Source organism: Columba livia, chromosome 5 (assembly GCF_036013475.1).
Source record: "Columba livia isolate bColLiv1 breed racing homer chromosome 5, bColLiv1.pat.W.v2, whole genome shotgun sequence".
In the NCBI taxonomy this organism is placed as follows: domain Eukaryota; kingdom Metazoa; phylum Chordata; class Aves; order Columbiformes; family Columbidae; genus Columba; species Columba livia.
The window spans coordinates 48,985,550-49,009,733 of NC_088606.1; the positions used below are offsets into that span (position 1 = coordinate 48,985,550).

The window sequence follows — 24,184 nt, forward strand, 5'->3', positions numbered from 1 at the left end:
CACACACACAAAAAACCCCAAACAACAACACACCACCAAATTGTTTTTTGTAATAGACAAAAGTGTTAAGCTTTTTGCTTTCCTGGACGTTGCAGCGTTCACTATATAACAGAAAACAATTATCACAACAGTTTCAGTTTCACACTTCATCTCTCAGATACTTGTAGTCCCTGGTTGTGTTTTAAACATCTCCCACCAAGGCTGGATACTGAAGTTGTAAATTGATATATTCAATCTGTACAGAAATGCTGTATGGAAACTTCTTAACACAGCAAATACCGATTTATTTGGGGATGTTTTTTCTCCTCTTCCCTTTGCCTGTTTTTAAGGGTGGCAAGTGTAAGATGCATCTTATACTCAGAAGATTTGCTGTAGTTGTACATGATGCATGGGATTAATCACGTCTGGCTGAGATTAAATCCTGTTGGGAAGTATTAGAATAAAAAAAATTAGCTGCTAGATTAAACCTTTGAGCAAGGAGGAGAAAGTATGAGGTTTCTTTCTTCTTTTTTGGTTTTCCCTCACTTTCATGGCTGTAGACCAATGTAGGCCAATGGGGTGGAAGTTGGTAACCAAAAGAAGAAGGAAAAATCGATTCTGGTTTCTTCTTGGATTAACTGTATGGTGCAAGGGCGAAAAATCATGGACTCCACACAATCCAATATGAATTCAAGCGAAGCCATTTATTACAGAAACAAGCCTCCTTATATATGCAGTTATTTCCTGATCACACATCCACGCTCCAAGCATGCATTAGCTGATTGGATATTGTCCATGTTCACGAGCTGTCCACGCGCCCGAGTCTCACTGATGTTTTTCAGCCTTCGGGCTTGCCTTGAGATTCCTTTGGCTAGTTCAGAAATAAATCTCTATCTAATAGAAACCCATCCACACAACAGCCTCAAGAAAATCCCTCAAATCTCCCACAGTATGGCACTTCATGGATAAAGGGTACTTTGAAATTGTTTTGGGTATTTTTTGTTGCTGTGGGTTTTTTCTAAACACACAATTTCCTAAAAATGAAGACATTAATATATAAATTTAAAAGTTAAGGTTCTTTTCTGCTTTCAAGGAAACCTGTCTTAAGTGGCCATAGGTAGTGGTACATTTTCTAAACTCTGAAATTGTTATGGCACTGGGGTGACAATTCCAAGATTTACATAGTGAGTTGTAAGGGCTCTAAGACCAGAAGCTGGAAGCCAGCTGTTTCACAGAATCACAGAATGGTTGAGGTTGGAAAGGATGGCTGGAGGTCATCTGGCCCAACCAGATGGTTGCTCAATACCATGTCCAGATGGCTTTTTGGGTACCTGTAAGGACAGAGTTTCCACAGTCTCCCTGTGCAACCTGTGCCAGTGCTTGGTCACCCACGCAGTGAAGAAGTGTTGCCTGATGTTCTGAGAGAGACTCCTGTGTTTCAGTTTGTGCCCATTGCCTCTTGCTCTGTCACCAGGCACCACAGGAAAGAGCTTGGCTCTGTCTTCTTTGCACCCTGTCTTCTTTACACCCTCCCTTCTTTGCACCCTCCCTTCATCTCCAGGCTAACTAGTCCCAGCTCTCTCAGCCTTTCCTTATAAGAGAGATAGTCCAGCCCCTTAATCATCTTCATAGCTCTTTTTTGGACCTTCATCAGTATGTCCCTTTCATACTGGGGAGCCCAGAACTGGACACAGTACTCCAGGTGCAGCCTTACCAGTGGCGAGTAGCACTCTTCTACATGGATTACAATAACCTATTACTCAGTACCAGGGTCCTAGTTAATTTTTTACTCCTTGTAATGCGAGCTAATTTCCAAGGGAAGTTATACTTTAAATACAAAACAAACAAAAAAATCCCCATAGCCCCCAGCCAAATCCGCAAGCTGTGTGTAGGCACACTGCTGCTTCCGAGAACGGAAGCCCTCAGCCGCGCTGGTGGTGGGGGCGGGGGGAAGCTGGAAGCCGCGCTCTGGCGCATGTTTAGCCTCAGTTAACGGTCTGTCGCGAGGTTTCCCCCACTCCCTGGAGGGCAGACGCCAGCTGTGGCAGAAGGTGAATTGCCCGGGGAAAGCGGCAGAAACGTGCCCTCTACTGAGGGCCCGGGTTGGAGGTGGGGCTTATCAATTTCCCTTCTGCCTTGGAAACTAGCATTGTGATGAGGAGTGAGGGGGGAGGGCAGCTAGAACTTCTGGGCAGGGCTGGTTTCCCTACCCTACCCTACCCTACCCTACCCTACCCTACCCTACCCTACCCTACCCTACCCTACCCTACCCCACGGATGTCCCAGAGCTGGTAGTGATTGATTCGTATGGGTGAGAGAAACGAGCTTTCAGAGGGCTGCTATATCCCGGTCCAGTCAGGGGGACATGGGTAGCTTGACGCTCCCCCTATTTGCCTTAGTCTAAATCCAGAAATAGTAGTGACGACAGTGCAGGTGGATCTTGGACTGTATATTTTAAGTGGTGGCCTTGTGATACTCTGGGTAGAGCTGCTTTGGCTTCTCTTGTCTGTAATGGCAAAGTGACATGGCGAGTACGGGCAAGGTTTGGGCTTAATGTGCTTTTTACTGGCACAAACTTAAACCAGCATATAGCTGTCTATGTTAAATTTAATTTTTTTTTTTTCACTACTAAAGCCAAGCGGCAGAATTCTCTTTTAAGTCTGAATGCTGTTAATGTGTTTAAAGGTTATAAAGAATGTGTTCTTAAGGTAAAAGCAGGTTGGTTGTGTTGGCATGGTGCCCTGTGTTTTCTGAAAGCTAGATTGAGAACCCAAACAACCTCTTCCAGCATTGTTTTTAAGTTTCACAGTTACGTGTTAATTGGGTTCATCTTAAGTATTATATAAATATGTTGTTTGGTTAAGATTATTTCTTTCATTTATAGACAGACTATTCAGAAGAAAGCTGAAATAGAAAATTGTCTTCAATGAAAAAAAGTCAGTAGGAACCAGCTGACAGTCTGTCCATGACTATGGAAAATCAGATGTTGCTTGATATAAAATCAGTAATAGACAGTGGGCTTGTAACTGAACTATTGAGTCAAAATAGCCCTGTTAGTTCTGAAAACTTTAATCTGGAAACTGCAGTAATTAATAATTCAACTGAAGAAGGATTGCTTGTCTAGTCAAGACAATCATTTATGCACTGTAAATGTGGGAGAGACTTTGTTAGATCACTTAAAGTATCCACTTACCATTAGCAATCAAAATACAGTATTTAAAGTTGAAGTGTATCCATATGGAAACAACAGCTGTGATGATGAAGATCTTGAAAATTACAAGGAATTAAATATACCAGAAGCTGAACATATGCATTCACCTTATCTGCCTTCAAATGGTGTCCACATTATTTCTTCATTAGCGATGCAGCATAAAAATTGCAGTGTTCCAACCTCAAGCATTTTCTCTCCTGAAGGAGCAGTCAATCAAAATGTCAGAATGATACCAGTAAGATTAAGTGGAATAGAAATTTTTTATATATTCATGCTTATTTATGACTTAAATGTGGGGAACTGCCACATTAAAACTTATATGGGCTCCACATAATGTTTAAAGTTCTTTCATAAATTTTATACTAGGACAAACTTAGTAGTAAATACAGAAGTAAATTTGTTTTATATTTCCAGAAATAGCATGCCGTGTGAACATATGGTTCTGAATGGTGTTCTGTTTTGTCCAGGTTATTGAGCTGTTATTTTTAAATGGCTGGGTAGTTATTTTCATCATTAAAAAAACTTACCATGTCGTAAATATACCCACTTTGGTTTTATATATTATCATATATATTAGCAACCATTAGACACTTGTACAAAGTAGAATTAACTCCTGTTATTTAGTTCCACAGATTAGACACGTCATCTTAAAATTTTAGAATCATCAAAATGAGTTTAAAAGTAACTTATTTGCAGCAGTAAACTGTAGGCTTTTTTGTTAAATCTCTGTGGGGAAAGTAGTTTTCTAAGAGAGAGGGCTTTCCCACTGCTTACCACACTTGGCAGTTTTTCTCTATAGTTTGAATTTGCGTTTTCTATGTTGAATCAATGACTAGAAAGGTATGCAGCATAAAACTTCTTATGATGCTCACAGGACCAAATCCATCTGCTTAATGCAGGCTATTAATATGTAGAATACATATGTGTCCTCATGTCTTTGTTTATGAATGGAGAATATAATCTGAAGAAATCTCCAAATTTTGAGTTTGTACTGTGGCTGCTTCTAGAAGGGCACTGAGGTTTTCTCTGAGAAGCTATCTTGAAATAATTAAGCATAACAGTGTTGTTTTTTCCATGTTAATATTTTGACAAACAGTGCTGTTGTTAGATTAAAAACTCAAAATTGTTAAGAAAACAAAACAAAACAACAACAAACAGACAACAAAAAAACCGACCACCACAACACCAAGCAAATGAAAACTCGCAGAAATTACTTGATGAAAATGAGATCTGGTTTTCCCTTGCAGTATCCCACCATGGTGCCAGGCTGAAACCAGGTAGCCGTTGTGAGGCTGTCTGTGCTGGAAGCATCCTATCACAGAATTGATTGCTGACACTAGTGTGTTTCTCAGTGCTGTTTCATCCTGAGATGCTTGAGGTCTACCATGGCCGTTACCTTAGGTGTTTTGGTTTTCTTCCTGATTTCAGGTTATGGTTATGGTTTAAAAGTGTCTCTTTCTTGGAGGGTTGTTTACACACATGCTCAGTATTATCAGTAGTCCTTTAATAATCGAGACCTTAGATCTTTTGAACTGTTAATAAGATTTAAGACTGGTGGAAGACTCTAGAAAATAAATATGTGATTACGGCATAGCAGTTTCTTTCTTCAAAGTCATGTTGAAAATAATGAAAGTGTGTTAATCTCTGTACAAGGAGTTAACTAGACACAGAAAAAAAACTTTCTGACCAACTCACTTCCTGGTATCTTTACAGTTTATCACACTAGATCTGTATGTTTCCTTAATCAGCACTGTTTCTTGAAGGTATTACAACAAAATTCTTATCAGGTTACTTGTGTAATTTTATAGAAACAAAGAAAGCTGATGGGTTGTTCTATGCTGCTTGCTTATCCTCCTAAACTGCTGTCTGTATTAAGAGGGGGCACAGCACGCACAGAGAGCAAATTGTCTAGGTCAAACAATGTCAGTTCTAATTTGAAACCAGAAAAAGGCTGGTTTGTGTCTTTATTTCATTTTCTGTTCATTTGGTTTGTTTTTGAAAATACTAATGTAGGTATTAAGTATGATGCTTTTATAGTTGTAAGTGCATTAGATCTGAACCATATGTTGAACAGAAGAAGCAGAAAAAATATTCAAGGTATATAAAAGTATCTGGTAATGCTGACTGGCTGGCAGCATCTATGTACTTAATTATGTAATTAAAATGTAAATAACTTCCAATGTTCAAGGTCACTTTAAGTCAGTTTTTTGTTTATTCATTTGGCTTTTAAAAATGAATCATTTAATGCAGAAAATCATTTTAAATAAAACATTCTTCAGGTGTTCAGATCATTCATACCTCCAGTTGCAGATGAGAATAAATGTATTTGTTATGATCAGTTTAAAGGGATCCAAAACAGTACCTCGCAGTTACAAAACTTGACCAATTGCTTAAATGAGGACTGAGGGGGATTTTATTTTCTTTTTCTCCTCGTACAAGCTTAGTGAAGGCCTTAAATAGCTAAACCAATTAATTTTTTGATTTTGCAAATTGCAATATGAGCCTTTTCTGGTGATGTTACTATAAGTAAGAATGTTTGAAAGGAAAATGGACCACTTTGTTCATGTGTGTTCATGTTGCTTTGAACCACGTAGTTCAGTCTTACTTTTGATTTTCCTCTCCTCTCATACTATGTCCTTATTCCTTCAGGGGACTGTCAAGAATATATTCCTTTTTGCAGCACTTTTTTTTTTTTTTAAACTGAGTTGAAATGTTGAAGAGTGTTTTTATTTCACTTCGAAGTTTGACTACCAGTTACGAAAGTTGGGAGGTTTGCACTGTTGCCACTGATGACAGTAAGCTCATGAACAGTTGTTTGATGTATTCTACCTGTTCATATGCCTGCTCAGGGTTAAACTGAATGCTAGATTTGATCTTACAAGGTATTTTATCCTGAAGCTAAATTAATTTTGCCAGATGGGCACAATAAACCTTTTAAAGACATCAAAAGACCCAGACTGAAATCTCTTTTCCCCAGCCAGCCTGTTAAAAAAGAATATTAAATATTTCTTTCACAAGAATGTAATGCTGTAGTAACATCAAATCTCTTTTACTGATGCTGTAAAGGAGTTCTTGGTATAAAACACTGATCTTTTTTTTGTAAACAAAACATGCTTTGTTTTATGTAGTAGAATCTTCCAGTGATATCTGTGGCTTACCTCAGACTGGTGGTTCTGTCTATGATGAAATAGTGAGTATGCATGCAAGATTTCATTATTATTGAAAGAGTCTGTCCAAGTGCTGAATCGTCTGAAATGGGATTTACTCTAAGTACCGGAGGGTGAAATGTTCTTTCCAACACTGTCCTATCTCATCTGTTCACAAAAGTGAGGGAAAGGAAAATGTTGCTGCATAGATTTCCTACACTGCCACATTGTGGAGGAAGGAAGAATAGCATCTAGATTTTTCACCTGTTTCCATTCCTATTGGCTCGAGTCTAGTTGGTGCCTGTCTGCCACTTGCATAATCTGGTTCCGGTTCAGGCCAGTTAGGGAGGGGGCTTCTCCTAAAGCCACCTGAACACAAACTGTCTACTGGGACACTGCCAAATACCCTGAGGCAGCTGATTAGTATTTGCGTCTGTACCACATGTGCAGTGTATATAAAGGAAAAGAGTCGAGGATGAAAATCTGGCTTTAACATTAGCATTCCCTGCCTATGGAGAGATGTTCTCTGCAACTTAATTATTCTCTTAAAATGTCTGAATTTTTCAAACATAATCTCCTAGATATTTGTAACACAAACCGTAGAAATTCAGGTATTTATGAAAGGGAGATTTCTGAAAATTACTGGAATTTTGTAGCCAGGTTTTTCAAGGTTGTCCATTTGGTGTTTTGAAGTGTATACTGAGAGGGACAAGGCTTCATCTGGAAGTGTGACTTTCGTAAAGATGACACTGTAATAAGTTAATGGATCAGCAAGATAGGTGATAAATCAGTTTTCAACAAGTGCAAGTGGCACCACGTCTCTGATGGAATGCCATGACACACAGTAGTTGATCACTGTAACAAAAGTTCATTTTGGAACAACATGATTTATAGATATGACTGGATTTGCAGTTGAGTCTCAGATGACTACTTCTTTCTTAGACTGAATCCCAATGATCTTCAGTCAAGTTACATAATTCAAGATTAATTCTTGTTTTGCATAATTTGATACGACTATATTGCCTAACTTCTCCAAGGCAGTTTAGAAATCAGTTGATACTTCATGATGTTGAAGAACATAGATGCCATTGTTACTGTGAAATATCCTACTGTTAATTGTTATTCTTCAGGAATATTTTTACTTGAAATATAAACAAAAATCATTCTGCCGTTGGCAAAGTAAAGTAACTATTCTCAGCATTACATGTCAATGCAATCCTTGCCTTAAAATATATGATTTATGCAGATAAATTTTTACATTTATTGTATTTGTTTGGAATTTAAAGTAGATTTAATGTGTACCTGTTAAGATTTAAAACTTTATATTTTAGGCTGAGGTAAGAGAGGCAGTTAGTGATATTACTGAGAACCACCAAGACAGAGCAATTTTTCAGAGTTCAAATATTGGTGAGTCTGGCTGCAAGTTATTAACATTGCACAGTGTATCAGAGGAATCCAGATGTTCACACAGAAACGAGTCCAACCCTGTGGTAGTTATATGATGTATCTGATAGCAAAATTATATGCTAAGGAAAATTAACTGATTTATACTACACTAGCATTAAGAAGTCCTATTTATTAGTGCTGTATCAAGAATAATAAGGCAGTCCCTTCCTTGGACTCAGAGTCCAAATTTTATCTAGTTATAGCATTACTTTATATATATGTATATAACATATTATTTTCTGTTTAACAGCTGGAAACAAACAGGAAAACAATATGAAGATTACTTCACCCAAAGGAAATGTCTTGATTTAAAATCACAGCTAAATAAATGAAATATGAATAATTGCAATAGCGTGTTCTGGTTAGGGACCTGAATCTGAAGCCAGCACGCTAGTAAATATCTAGAATATGCTCTACAAAGCCCCGTGGAACAATTTAGAGACCAAGAATCCAGATCACCTAGATTGAGGAGCTACAGGAGCTGTTAGATCTCAATAGCTGCTTCCAAAAATAAATTAAGGGTCAAAAAGCAAACATCTTAATGCATAATGATCCATTTTTTCAATTTTTTCATATCTATATGCTTAGAATTACAGTTTCTTAGATGAAAGCTAATCAATAATTATTCATTCCAGGTTATTTGCCAGGTGGAAGGAGGTCCTCAAATACTCTGTGTAAACAGTTGTGGCACACAAGAACTGTACCCAATTAATCTAATTCCCGAGTATCATGACCAACATAATTACCTTCAAGCAGGTACAATAGAAATGAAAATTACCTTGGGATTCAAAATGCCTCAGTAACATTTACGTAATTATGAGAACTTGAAATGCCATCAGTTTAAAAAGTGGTTTCTGAGGTCCTAAAGTTAATGCTAATTAAATGGAGTTACACATTTTCATCTGAGCAGCAACAAAGTATTTGAGTGTTGTTCAGTTTTAATTTAAATAAATATTTCTTTACCTAAATATAGCTTCCTCAAAAATATTATTGACATGCTTATTTTATTACAGTGAGGCATTTTGATTGCAATATGAAAACAAAGCCTTTTAATATTAAGCACCATACAGACACAGATATCGCTCTCAATATCAGTAGGTCCTGAGTGTGAGCATCTCAGCAGATGCTCCAGGTATGGAGCCTGTTTACTTATGTTTGTCAGAGGCCATCAGAAGAGTAAACCAGGCACACTCAAATTAAAGATCATGTTCCTTTAGAAAATTCAGACTCTCATTCACTTGCTGTAACATGTGGGAAGAAAAAGCTGAGGAGGAGTTCACTTGCATATGTTTTTTAGTTTTTATTTGCTTGAGCTTTCTTCTGTTTTAGTCTATCATCAAAGCAAGTAAAATTATTAGATCCGGAAATTAAATCTGGAAGTTTCTAGGGACTAATCTCTTTAACTGTCCTTTGGCTTTCATTTTTTTTTTCTTTCTTTAGATGGAAAGGAAGAAAGTACAGGTATAAGATTCATCCTGTAATCTTACTATGACTGATGTTTGCTTTTTTCAGCATAGGCTAGGGTGTTCATGTACTTATATGCAGTTCTCTAACAGGACTCACACAAAGATTTATTCTTAAAGCTCCATGGGTCTTCAGCAATTTTTTTCATAAGCTAAAGACCTCTGTTCCAGATGCTTTCCCAGAACTCTGGAAATTTGTAAAATAAGAACTCAGGATAAATGTATTTAATTGTTTCTGACATTTTTCTTATTTTATCAAAATATTTTATGTCTCTATGGCATTTGAATTTAAATGTATGTGATGTCATAAAATAAAAACATCCTATGCTCAAATTCCTAGCTGACAAATTGGTGGTGGGTTCTTCTCTCAGGGTTTTTTTTTTTTGCATGGTCACGTTTTTATTGTTGCTTTTTTGCAAAGACAAAACATTTCTGGAGAGAAAACTTCTAGGTCCTTCATTAACACTATTTATCGTAGACTAATTTGGATTCAAAACTAAATTGTAGGAGAAAGTGCTATCAGAGGACAAACAGCCTCAGGTATTTTTTTTATTAACAAAATAAGTTGAAGATACCAGTTTGCTTGTATGCTTAATTCAAAAAATATTTATGCATAAATGAAACTTTATACACTCTGAGTAGTTCTGCTATCTTTAGGTAAATATCGTCTTTTCAGATGTAGACAGTCCTGTAGGAGCTGTACTGGGGCGGTTTTTGTCTGTTCCATGTGAACTGGTTCTCAGTGAACAAGAGGTAAAGAAGCCTTATCCTTTAAACTTGTTAGGTACAATATACAGTCTTTTTCCTTTTCTTAAAATGTATTGTTAAGTCTATGTTGGCAAGTAATGGTTTTATGCATTTTCTAAAGACAGTTTAGCTAGTTTGGACAGGTTGGTTCTGCACTCAGTATACTTTCTGTATATAAAGGTTTCAGATTTCAACATTTTAGAAGTAGTACCAGAATTAAAAATACAGTTTTCTATAAGAAAAATATATTTCTTCCAGTTTTGAAACCTTGAATTTGGTATTATATAAGCTATGTTATTTCTGAGAATCATTTTAAGACTCTCTTGGAGTGAACGAATGCAAATTGACTTTTACCAGAAGAGGGATTCCAGTAGAATTTTTTTACACTCTTTTTTCTTTATTGGCATTTAACAGTCATTAAGTATAATTTTTGTTGGTTATTTTTTTGTTAATGAAAGTTGAACAGAAAACCAAAAATCTTTGTAGATGCTTGGCTTCTCATGTGTTAACGTCCAAAAGCACTGTTAGCAAAAAGCACTGAAATTTTTCTGTCAAGTGAATAATGTCAGTACAAACACAGCAGATAGTTTGTGGATAGCATCTGCTATCATAAAAGAGGGAAGAAAAAGCTCAAGGGTCAGACTGAACAATGACCTAGGGAGTGTTTCATGTCTAAAGGCGGTATATCTGCAAATTGGTCCCTAAACATTCTGGAGCAATGATGTAGACAGGCTTGTAATTCTTCTCTAACTTTATCCCAAATCAGTTGTTTCCTAGATTTCTTCTTTTGCTTTAAATATAGTAATTTTCCTCTCCTTTAAAGTCAGCTAGATAAATCACCTATTAAAATAACAGTGATTTATAATTATTTACTGTCCCTCCATTGCTGGTAATATCAGCATAATCCTAACTGTTTTTCCATTGCCTCTGTAATTAGGCCCTTACTAATCGTAAGTCTGAAGAGACAACAGATCTGCAGTGTGTTTTCTTGGCCTGTGAGCTGATTCTTTTTTTAAAAAATTTTGCTTATTCTTCAACAAACTAGATGACGTATTGCAGCTGAATATAATGTAAATCATGAAGTCACTAGCCATTTTCAATTGACTACTGGAATTAAAAGCATCTGAATCTAGAATTATCAGTAAACTGGAAATAGCATGCCAACACTGCAGCACTGAAAGCTGTTCTTTGCATTGAGAGAAATGGGATTCCTGACATACTGAATGGTCTCCAATGGGAGATGCATGCCATTTTCTTGACTCATTACTTCCATGAGTTTTTATCAGTAACCTTGGCAATTAAATTATCCCTGAAGCGTTTTCTTTGTGTTAGTTTTTCTCTTTTAACTTATAAGACTATTTTTGAAAAAGTTACTGTAAACAGGATATATACATTTTATCTTAAACAGTTTGAAAATGGACCATTACAACCAGTAGATAGCACTGCCACGTTCCATCTGGAATCACATATGCACGGGCAAGTGAAAATGACATCAGAGGGGTAAGATGCATGAAACATCTCACATCCATGATGATTTTTGAATTTTTAAGTGGCAATGACTCCTAGACATTTTCATGTTGCATAGCTGCTGCTCTCTTGTAACAAAAATACAGTTCTGGAAGAATGCTTTGTGTATGTATCTTGGTAGTCATTATTCCAGTGGCTGGCAGTCAAGACTATGTAGCATGGTTTCAGGTTTTCTTAGGATCAGTGTATTTGTGCTGTCCACTTGCCTGAAAAACATTTAATTTTCTAAGTTAATGGATTATTCCAAATCGAATTAGCATATGTTTAGCCTGTATTTCTAACACTAATGGAATTCTTTTAATAATATTTGATTGCAGATAATTTTTAAATATTAGGCAGAAACAACCCTGCTGTGAAAGGTGAGGGAGCTTTGCAGTTGCACAGCCATTGCCAGGTTGTATGACTGAGGGCAGACCTGTCCCAAGTAGTGACAGCTGGTGGATGGCGGGAGATCACAGGTTGCTTATTCTCTTTTTCTCACATACTCTGTGAGGCCACACTTGTTAAATAGCACCAATATTGGTGTAAAAAAAATAAAGTCGATACGTATTGTTTCAAAACTACAGAATAATGAGTTTTCTTTGTAGTTGTACATTTTTTTCTAATTTTTTGCTTTTTTCAACCTGTGTAGCTTACCTTTTGGTGCAGGGGTTACAGAGTCTAAGAAACACGTAACTGCACAAAATCTCAGTGTCTTAAATTGTGTGTAATAGTTTATCAACATTTAATAAATGCTAATAACAGTGTGTAGATGAAAGGACAAATGAATAGTACATATGCATCAAATGTTACTAATCTGATACTGAGTTAGAAAGATCCACAATTGATGTAAACTACTCTTACACAAGCTCAGAATTTGTTGCAGAGGTGTAGATGACTGCATACAATCCAAAGCATGAAAACTAATAAGCTAGAATAATTGTTCAGAGCATGTCTGGAAAATCCTATGTAGAATATAAATGCTGTGTACCAAAATATAATTCCTCTGTCTTGCTGCTGCTCTCATACATCAATAAGATGCACAGAGATGTACACATGGTAATTAACATTTGATCCCTTGAGGAACTGGGTGTATTTTACAAAATGTAAAATTTAAAGAGAGGGGGAAGCTGTTTGTCTAGGTTTGGATGTGATTAAATGACAGAGGAAGGAAGATTTTTCATGAGTAGCAAATGAATATTCTGACAAGAAGTAGAATTTAAATTTTAAAAATTACGCTTAAACCAGTTAATATTTTCATTTCTTATGTTATTTTTCATGTTAATCACAGATACTGTGATTGCTTTGCCAATGGTGATTTTTGCAAAAACTGCAACTGCGATAATTGTTGCAACAATCAACTTCATGAAACTGAACGACTTACAGCCATTAAGGTAAAAAAAATGAAAAAAGAAGCATAGTACACGTTGGTATCAGCTTCATATATGAAAAATATAGTAGCATTATTTTTTCAAGTCATTATAGTGTTTGAAATACGGTATTTTTAAGCTAAATAAAGCTAAGTGTTGCCTCTGTAGTATTCTTACACAAAAAAATTTAGGTATGTTTTTCCCTTATTTTTATAGTACTTCTGACACTTTGGATTAATACTAGTGATGTGTTAACTGAATGATAATTTTTATTCATGGAAGGAACTATTCAAACCCAATTTTATTCAGAAAATTTTGTCACTTCAGGAGAATTTATTGTATCCCAAAGTCAGATAGTAGTTAAAGGAAAAAAAAATATTGCTATCCAAATTATTATTCTCATTGATAGATCTTCTGCAGTTGTCTGTATTAGTTTTTCTGGTTGACTCAGGCAGAAACACAAAGTTGGCTCTCCTGGCAGCAACACTGAACCCTGCACTAGTGAGAAGCGGGTTGCTTCTACATTTGGAGACTGATTTTATTAGTGGAATAAAGAATAAAATGTAGGCTGGTTTTTGTGTGTGTATCAAACTGCACAATTTGGGCAATAAGTCAATCTAATATTTATGTTATGTTTTGTAATTTCTACTGCTGATGCTTTAAGGATATATTAATGGCTTTGTGCTTCTTGTATGCAACTTTCCAGAACTCTTTTTGTATCATTCACATAATTTTGGGATTGTACAAGATGTTGATCTAATTAGAGCTTTGCCATATACAAACGGTCAAAGCCACAGAAGTTTTTGCTGTCATTATGCGACAACTAGTTTTTAAATTGTCTGTAGTTCAGCTCATGGGATTGTTGGTGTCTAAATACTCCTTTCACTGCTGTAGATGGCATCTTGTAAAGCATAATAGGTCTTATTTGTCACTGATGAAAGCATACCTGTGCCATCTATAAATACTGTACATAGAGGGCATATAACCTCTTTAACCTGCCTTTTAATAGTCTGTGGCATTGTGAGGTCTTGTCACCTAATCAAAACCTGCTGTTCCAGTCCAACGCTGATTTAAGTGAATGGTCTTTGTATTGGGCCATTAATAAAATACGTTTAAAACTTCTGAGATGAGTGTAACTTTGTATGCAAGGGTTCTTTCTTCACTGAGAACTTTTTATTTCTGGTGAAATTCGCATCAGCAGTGAAAGAAAACCAGCCCCAAGTGGATAGGTCACTTAGGTTATCCCATAAAGACAATGTGAGTTACTTTCTATGGCAGAGCCAAGTCACTTAGTGTTCTGGAATCTTTGAATTCCTGCTCTCATTGCCATGGAAGACTCCTTTATCCATGTGCTTCACACCAGCAATAATAAGAGTGGAAGGCAAGAACTTCTTTGTTAAACATTGGACCACAGTCATTCAGATGTTTAAAAGCATTTCTTTGGATTTCTCACAATCTAGCAATTTTTGTCTTAGGCCTGTCTTGAAAGAAACCCAGAAGCTTTCTTACCAAAGATTGGGAAAAGGAAACTAGGAGAAATTAAACATCACCATAACAAAGGATGTAATTGCAAGCGCTCAGGATGCCTCGAGAATTATTGTGAGTGCTTTGAGGTGAGTCAGGTGAACTTTCATCAGTTACTACTTTGACATTGACTATATTCTCTAACTAGTAGTTGCTAAAAACAATCACTTCTTTGCATTTTTCATCATAAAACATTTTGAACATAGGAGGCACAGTCTCTGTCTTGTTGTGTCTTTAAAAGCTTAATCTGGGTGAAGTTGATCAGCTAAAATTTTCGGTATCAGGAGCTCTCAGCCAATGCCTTGCTCCAGAAGAAATAAGGCATGTTTTTGTGCTACTCCTGGTAGTTTCTTTTCATCTGTAGTATTTTGTTATCTTACAAGGTTATCCACAAAGGGGAGGAGTGATTTGTCCATGCACAGAACATCAGTCTCCACAGAGAATCCATGGAAAAAAATCGTCTTGCTTCCTTACTGCATTAATACTGATGGTTTTGCTCTGGGAGTATCCAAGACCAGCACATCTAGAATAAGTCCCTGATGGTACAGCTTCCATGGTTCCACAAATGTGTGTTTAATTTAAGATTTATATTATTTTTACTCTAAGTATTCTTTGTTTGCCAGGCTAAAATTGTATGTTCCTCTATTTGCAAATGCACTGGTTGCAAAAATTATGAAGAAAGTCCAGATGAAAATAAACAGTTGAATGTGATAAACTACATGGATATTGGAAATAAGGAAGGAAATAGTCCGGTTTTAACATCAGCATTCAATATGTTACCAAAATCGAGGAAAGACAGGTGAATATTTGGAAATAACAACACGTAATCCAGTGTTCATTAATTTTGCATGTAAACATTCTCATAATTATCTAAGAAGTAGTGGCTAAAATGATAGATACAAGTAATCACTTTACATAGTATTTGCCATCTTGTTTCTGTAAATAAAGAAAAATATTTCAAGGAGAAGCTATAACTACCCTTTAAGAAGTTCAAGAATTCATTTCTAACAAAACCTTGACCAAATAAGTACTTAGAAAATCACGTTATTACTGTTGTTTGTGATGTTCATTTAATAAGCATGTTTGTATCACTACTTCTTTCCCATCTCCTCTTCCTTTGGTCCACATCCTTTCAACTTTATTTGTATTGGCAATTTGGATTGTAAAATATTGTAAGAAAGCTATACTATCCTGATGGTCTCTACCTAGACTCTTATTAAAAGTAAACTTAGCTTAAAATTACTTTATTGGATTTTTATATGCGTGGAGATGCAGTAAAACTGAGTAAGAATTTGCTATCTTAGTTTGGCTATTTTATGAATTGTAAAACAATTGTATTTTCAGAGGTAGGAGAATCTACTAAGCTTAGCTTTTGGTCTTCTTTGTTTTGGCAACTTATTTCTGCTATCTGCAGATGTCTGCAAAGCAATGTTGTCAGTAGGTTTGGCCTTTTCTGTTGAAAGAAAAACCCACACCAGACTTTGTTCAACAGTAGATTTGTTAGACAGATGAGCCTCATGAAAGGGAGAAGATGACTTCCTTTTTACTCCTATTGTAAAGTACAAGAGTTTGTGATGGGAAAATCTTTTATGTGCGTAACATTTAGGATTGAAATTTGCTGAATCCTACATTTGCAATCCAGTTTCCCTTCAAGCTTGGAATAGCTTTTGTTTGATTATTCATTTTTTTTTATGTGGACATTTTCTCTGTGACATTTCTTCCTCTTCTCACTGTTGGGATAATAGTAGATTTTATTTTCTCCAGCAGGAGTAAGCTATTTGCTGCTGTGTTCCTGGAAAAGAAAAAAGTCATCTAAATGAATTTACAGATTGTATAAAAAACAACGTTCTTTGTTTTTAGACATTTTATGCTAAGTTAATTATACATGCTTAAATATTTTTGGCATCTATGCTTAAAAGAATAAAGATATCCTACTAAGTCATGTTGATTCATTAAAAAGTCTTTCGAAGGCAGCAGGTGAGACTGCATACTATTTTAAAATTTTACAATTTTGTTTAATAAGAGGGAGGGATTTTCTATTAGTAGTAGTTAATGCATGAATGGATTGCATTTTATATCTTTATCTTTAACAACTGCTACTGGAGATTGCTGAAGGTCACAGGAGAAAATGGATTCTTAAAGTGTTCCTTAAGTGATATGGCACCATCTGTACTCTTCACCCCTTCCTGGCCCCTTCAATTCCTAAGAGTCAATAGACACTCCATAAGAAAGCAAAGTGTGAAGAAGAAAACAGCCTGTCTCGCTAAACCATGCATTGAAATCAAATCTCAGATATCAACTCACTGAGATTCCCAGTAGACGTAAGGTTCAGTAGGATTAACGTTAGTAAGAAAGAAAATAGGTTTAGGACTAGTGACATAAGTATGGACTGAAAACAACAATTAGGAATAGAAATGCAAAATAAAATTAAAAAGTATTATGAGGAACAGAAAAAGATAAATACATTGTAAGAAGAACTGTTAGAATCCTTGAAAATATTAGTGTAATACAGTCTCATCTTCAGATGCATCTTAATTTGAACACATGCAAGAGGAGACAATGTCATAATATAAAATGGCAAGTTATTAAGCCCAAAAGAGAGATAAGCTTGAAGGAAAAAAAATGGTCAGAAAGAAAAATAATAAGATTTTGACTAGTCAAGAAGTTGGAAAATAATAAAGAAGAAAAAAAAATCAGAAGAACAATTTAAAATAATTAATGCTGAGAATTAAAATGGAAATAGAGTGGGAAAGATAACAAAATTCTACCACCAAAAGTAAAAGGTAGGAGTGCGGAGGAAGGATACAAATAGCATATCAAGGGAGAATAATGAAGACATGAGCTACAGCTTTGAGTAACATCCCTAGGCTCTCATCTCCGATAAACATAATATATATATATAACGCTGAGACTTTCACCCAGGGTGCCAGCTAAGAAGGCTTGAGGGAGGGTTTCTGCATTTTCTGCATAAAATTTTGAAGTCACTGTATAAATAAGACTGGCATAAATTAAATTAATTTTAATTTTATAAAAAATAAAAGGCACTAGAATGTGTAAGAGCAACAAAAAACTACTAACTGTAAAAAGCTGACATTAATTCTCTTTTTCATATGGAGAGGTAAAACTGGTTCGATTTTTTTTTTTTTTTTTTTAATATTACAGGTGGTATAAACACTCCCAGGTTCTGTGGTTACAAGGATTGTAATTAGATTCTCATAACACAAAATAAATACAAAGCTGTAGTTGGTAATATATAATGTAATAGACAGACCTATCAGACCAATTTCTATAATTGTTAACAAACTGAAAAACTCTGTCAAAGAAGGTTATATATTCAATGAAGAAAGCTAAAACTGGCTTTGTGCTCTTACAAGTAATGCTGTTTTGCAGTCAATGGTGAAATTACTGGACAACTTTGACACAGCCACAGATTTCTCCCTGAAACAGTCAGGCAGGAAATACGTATGAGTTTTCTTAACTAAGTGTAGCTGTTCTGTACTAAAGAAAGGTTTGGTTTCGTAATAAAGGTGAAAATAGTCTTGGGGAAAAGGATACCAAAAACCCAGTCCTGAGTATGTCAAGAGGTTGTCAGCTGCAACAGAAAAGACTGAGAAGAAAAACATTAAGTGAATAGAATCAGAATATGTGGGTACTGTCATAGGGGAAAATAGCTTTTCAAGTAAGTTGATAATTTGCCTTTCAATTTCATAGAATGGTCTTGGAAATGAGACACTAATGAATGGAACTTCTTCAAATGGCTTTACATGAACAACAGCTAAGCAGAATTGCCTTCAGTCATTGCTGCTTTGTCTAGCAAAAGAAAGCCTGGCCCCAGCAAATAAGTAAATAAAAAGGAAAATTATAGCTAAGAGATGATGCACAGATATCTCTCTTAATAGCAGCTATTGTGCTGTTCTGGGTAATGGATTTTTTTTTTTTTTACAGTATTTTATCATTTGTTCAATTTCTGAATATGAAATTTTGACATATCAGAAATACAATGTATTCATGTTTCTGAGGAAACAAGCAGGAATTAAAAAAAAAGCAAGCTCATGGGTTCATAGCTCCATGAACTACTTAAATTTTAACCTTGCAGATAAAACACAAAGTCCTTTTTTAAACTGGCAATGCATCAGTTGCATCTGAAAATAACAAGAAATATTCATATTTTAAAAATAAGTAAAGATAGAGATTACTCTGATGGGTACAATTGCAATGTTACTTAATGTCTTCTTTTCTATTTCATTTTTTACCTATGGGTATATCAGACAGTAATCTAAAGATTCGGTAAACTGTTGTGAAGATCTTCAGTGCAGAGACCAGGGTGCAGAGGATCATGAAAGCAAATGGAGGTATAAGAGGCACACCTCAGAAAGAATGTCAGCTGGAGCAAAGTAGCAAGGTGTAAGAAATAGCTTCTAATTTTAGATTTGTTTTGCATCAGTTTGAGGCAAGGGGAGGAAAAAAGAAAGATGTGAATTATGGTGAGTCAAAATGTGACTTTAGGCTACCAGTATTCATTCATTTCATACAACTATGAAGAAGCTTAATACTGTTTTGGGGAATATTATAAAATAGGTTTTTAGTAGTGTCCTGGTTTTGTTAAAAACCAAGTTTCTCTTTGAGTGAATTTGCCTGTCAGCTAAAGCCTTCATGTTAGCTGCATTTTCCTGGAGAACCAGTTACATGTTTTGGTAAACATAGCAATGGAATGCAAAGTTATTGATAAGCATGGATGGACATCTCGCGAAAGGGGCAACAAGAAACAGGTGACCAAGAAACTGACCAACTGTGTATAACATTCCATTCACATGAATACTTCATATAAAAGTGGGAGATCATGAGGATCTCGTCTCTTTTTTCCCTTTTGCTTATGGCCGACATTAGGAGAGGACCTTGCTAGTTGTCCCTGCGAACTGAGAGCTAGTGAGAGACTGAATCCAGCTCTGGTTGGCTGCAGAGTCCAATCCAGGACTTTGGGTGCTGGCTCTGCAGTTGCTGAGACTTTCAAGATTGGTTTTGTATGTTGTGTATTATTTTTGCTATTATCAGTAGCATTAGTAAAATGTTTTTAATTTTTCCAACTCTCTTCTCTCTGTCCTTCTTTTCCTCCTGATCGCCTGTCTTTAGTGGGAAGTGGAGAGAGGGAGAGGCAAAAGGGGGAAAGGGGGGAGGAGAGGAGGTTAACAGTGCATCTCCCGGGGTTTTATTGTCACCCTGCAATCAAAACCCTCGACAAGTAGAGAGAGGAAAATGTTTCTATTATTTTATAAAATGCTGCTAAATCTTCATTTGGAATACTGTGTACACTTCTGGTCATCTGTGATCAAGAAAGATACACTTTATTTGGAATAGATGCAGTTCTCAGAAAGGCTTCTGGGACAAATGAGAGAATGGAATATCTGTCTTTAGGTGCAGAGAAGAAAATAATTTGATTTAGTCTAGGCAAATAAAGGCTGAGAAGATATATGATTCCTCTTTATAAATAAATTCAGGGCATAAATATCGAAGAGACATAGAAGCTGTTCAAAGATACATATCACTTAAATTTGGAGGAAAGTAAGTTTTCCTAACCATTCAAAGCATAAGGTTCCGAAATGGTCTTCTGGATAGGATAGTGTGAGCCGTTTAAAGTTCCATTTAAAAATGGAACTTCAAAAATTGAATCATTAAAATAGATTTTCTGGAGACAATAAACTATATCTATGGTCTTTTTATGGCTGCAGGTGTCTTTATATTGATACATTCAAGGGATTTTGAAAGAAGAGACAGTAGATTATTCTATTAATTGCATTGTATTTTACTGCACTGATTGTGGTAGCGGTAATTTCTTATTGGATGATATCACTCTCGTGCCATCATTTAACCCCTGTGTTTGGGTGATTTTGATTTATATTTTTCAGTTTCAGGAATAAAAATAAATAAATAAATAAATAAATAAATGAGAGAAAAAGATAACTACTATACCTGTTGTAGTGATAGTCGTATATACATTTGGTACTTTGGGCATGTCTATTTCTGCTTCTAGGTAGTGGTAAGTCATAGTAATGGTAAATCAGTTCATTCTGTAGAGCTACTGTAATCAATTAATAGATTGCATGGACAACTGTACACAAATGGCCTTCAACTGTTGCAGTGTGGCAACCTGCTGTGGCATACTTATTCATTATAGTTCTTTTGTACAGTCATAGCCAATGATTAATTAAGCTATGTCAAACAGGCCTTTTGAGAGGTGCTAGTAGTTAGCAAATTTACTAATTCATTGCACACCACAGAGCTCTGTTTTCACAAATTATGTGGTTTGTGGCTAAGGAGCTAAATAGAGACTTCGAAGACCTGAGTTCACTTCTTAGCTCTGCTGGGTGCCTCCTGGCTGGTCTTGTGAGATTCACTGAATTTCCACAGCCTTGATTCAGGGAAATATTTGAGTGAATACTGAATAAGTCATCAAGCATGTTGTTAAGGACCTTCTTGAAGTAGAACTCCTAGAAGCAGGATGACAGGCCCCTCCCCCTGCCCCATTTTCCTTTAGTCTGCCAGTTATTTAGGGCTAAGTCCATAAACCGTCAAAAATATCTCCAGTTGCTTCAGCAAACCTGAGTCAGGAGTGACTTGATGTAGTTGAAGATGACCCTGCTTATTGCAGGGGGGGCTGGACTAGATGACCTTTAAAGTTCCCTTCCAACCCAAACTGTTCTGTCATTCTTTAGAAAGAATAAGGAGTATCAGATCCTGAGCAGGTGCCTAACAGAATGGGGCCCTGATCCAGCTATGGCCTCTACTATAACAGAAATTATAGAAATACTGCCAATATGTTTGGGGGAAAAAAAAAAAAAGACGTCTATAGTGAATTTGCAAGGCGGGTAGCTATCCTATAAGCATACCCCAAATGCTTTCATAAATCTTTGTTACAGTGTGGATATTTGCCATTCAGTATAACCCACTTCAGAGACCAAATGTGACTAATTATTAGATTACTTCAATCTGTGCTGATGTAGAAGCACCCCTGACACAACTCTTTGTGAGCAATTTCTCCAGAGTAATTGCATTAGTAATAGCCGATTACAATTCAGCATTATGTTCCTACAAAATTAACGTAATTACTGTAGCTAGAAACACATCGCTCTATATGCTGTCCTAGCAAGGAAGCTGTTAAAAAGGCAACGTAATGCCTCAGTTTGTTGTAACAAGAGAAATATTAAGATATAATTACATTATTGATGTAGCATAGGAGAAGTTTTCATATCTGAAAGGAGTATGAAAACAAAATCATAATTTGAAGCCACAAATTCCTAGTCTGTAAAGGGAAAAAAAAGATCTTTTGTATTTAGGTTCCTTAACAAGTATGGAGGAAATATGTGAGTTTATGTTCTATAGTTTGAAAGTAGTAGATGTCTGTCTTTTAATTAGATTCATTATGCAAAAGGTGCATTTTTCTTTGAATTCAATGATCCAGAGAAGCTGGTATGGATTTATTTTTATACTGAAGTAAATAGGTATTAAGTCATTCATATGGCAAACCTCCTGAATACTACAGTCAGCTTGTAATTAGCCTGCATGCTATAGAATTCAATTAGTGTTTTGATTTTCATGTTTCTTTGTGTCTTTGACGGAAACCTGACATTTCATATTTTCTTTAATACAATATTAGATGTTTAATGTAACTGAGGAAGGACACACAGACCATTCCCTGTAAACTTAGTTAAGTAATTAAATCCTAAAAGGTCTGGAAGGGATACTGAAAAGCCAATCTCTTCACTGCTTATACAGTGTCAAAATTCATAGATGGAGGGTGCCACTAGGTCATTTGAAAGTGGCAGTTTGTGTTTGGATGTGGGCTAATGAAGGTGTATTGCATGATATAAGTACTCATTGAAGGTTTTACTCTCTATTGCATTAATGTGCCATTTTGAATTGCTGAGTGCAAGATGATTGCCCTGGAGTAGTAATGTTCATTTGTGGACTATTTCTGGCAATATATGATATAGAAAACTGATAACAATAACATGATGCCCTACATTGCTTTGATTCCAAAGGTACAGCACAGCAACTGAGTATGGCTTGTTTAATTAACGTAGTAGAATATGAGAAAATCAAGTGTCAGATTAAGCTAAATTCCTTTGATGCTAGGGTCTTAGCAAATGTTGTATATTGTTGCCATTTGTTAATAATATTTATGGTAAATAAAGTAACTCCTTTAAAATGTCTAGAAATGAGAAAACTTACAGAATCAGAGTAAGGAGTTTAAAAATATCTTTTTTGCAAGAAGAGAAATTGTGAAAGAAAATACTGTATTTTTACGTTACATATCAGCAGGACTGGGGACAATGAAAAGCAACTTCAGTAGGAAGGTGTTCAAATTTACATTTTTTTCACATTTTCATTTAATTGCATGTCTTTTCTCTTGTATCTTTTTAAGAAGCCTATTAAAATGTGCATAGGGTCAAAAGCAGCAACAGGCAGATATCAAAAGAGATTCTGACTGCGGTGAGTATATAATAATAATAATTGTCAGAGATTGCTGCAGGTCTGCTGTGATATGGAAGCTGTCAGTGCTAGTGCAGATATAATTATGGAAAAGATATGTGATACATTGTCAAGGTCTGGTAATGATATCTGTATTGTTAATAGAGCTTGGTTAGGCACTACTATTTGAAAAATGAGAAGAGTAGCAATAAATCCATAAGTATTTAAGTTTATCTGCCATCATAGAATTGTAGAATGTCCTGAGTTGGAAGTGACCCATAAGGATCATAGAGTCCGTCTCCTGTCCCTGCGTATGACAACCCCTCAGTTCACGTGATGTGTCTGAGGGCATTGTCTGGTCTCTTATTGAATATTGACACACTTGGGGCCATGACTACCTCCCTGGGGAGTCTGTTCCAGTGCACCACTACCTTCTGGGTGAAGAACCTTTTCCTAATGTCCAACCTAAACCTCCCCTGGCACATCTTCTTGGCATTCCCTGCTAGTGACTGGTCACCAGCCTGACATAACCCCATTTACTGTGACCCTTTGAGCCTGACCTGTCAGCCAGTTGCTTACCCACTGTATTGTGTGTTTATCCAGCTGTATGCTGGCCATCTTGTCCAGGAGAATACTGTGAGAGACAATATCAAAGGCTTTACTGAAATCCAAAAAGATCACATCAACAGGCTTCCCTTGATCAACTAGATGGGTAACCTTGTCATAGAATGAAATTAAGTTTGTTAAGCAAGACTTTCCCCTCATTAACCTGTGCTGTCTGGGACCAGTGACTGTGTTGTCATTCAGATGTTTTTTAGTAAGTCCCAGAACAATCTTGTCTATTATTTTGCCAGGAACAGAAGTGAGGGTGACAGGCCTGTAGTTGCCAGGGTCATCCCTGTTGCCCTTCTTGTAGATTGGGCCAATGTTTACCAGGTTCCGGTCATTCAGGACCTCTTCAGATTTGCAGAAGAGTTGAAAAATTGCGGTGAGAGGTCTTGCTATGATGTCAGCCAGCTCTTTAAGCACCCTTGGATTAATCCAGTTAGGCCCCATCGACTTGTAGGGATCTAGCTGTAGTAGCAAATCCTGTACAAATCCTGAGGTAATAGGAGCCAACGGGAAAACACCAGTTAAATACTTAAGAGGAATTAAGGGGTGTTCCTCTGAGAAGGTGATGCAGCCAACAGCCCAGTTGAAGTGCCTCTACACCAACACACACAGCATGGGCAACAGACAGGAGGAGCTGGAAGCCACCATGCTGCTAGAAGGCTACAGCCTAGTGGCTATTACTGAAACCTGGTGGGACAGATCCCATGATTGGAG

The 24,184-nt window shown here is 36.3% G+C and overlaps 1 protein-coding gene across 10 annotated transcripts in view; it reads left to right on the forward strand.

Moving 5' to 3' along the window:
* CPT1A (carnitine palmitoyltransferase 1A) overlaps positions 1 to 16,334 on the forward strand; it is a 79,214-nt gene extending 62,880 nt beyond the window's left edge. For all 10 annotated transcript variants that reach the window (XM_065064938.1, XM_065064943.1, XM_065064937.1 and 7 more), the window contains 4 exons: positions 11,401 to 11,492; positions 12,790 to 12,892; positions 14,344 to 14,481; positions 14,776 to 16,334. In XM_065064938.1, the coding sequence (XP_064921010.1) occupies positions 11,401 to 11,492; positions 12,790 to 12,892; positions 14,344 to 14,481; positions 14,776 to 14,799 (357 nt within the window). In that variant the 3' untranslated portion in view covers positions 14,800 to 16,334. The remainder of the gene's footprint in view (positions 1 to 11,400; positions 11,493 to 12,789; positions 12,893 to 14,343; positions 14,482 to 14,775) is intronic.
* The last annotated feature ends 7,850 nt before the right edge of the window (positions 16,335 to 24,184 follow it).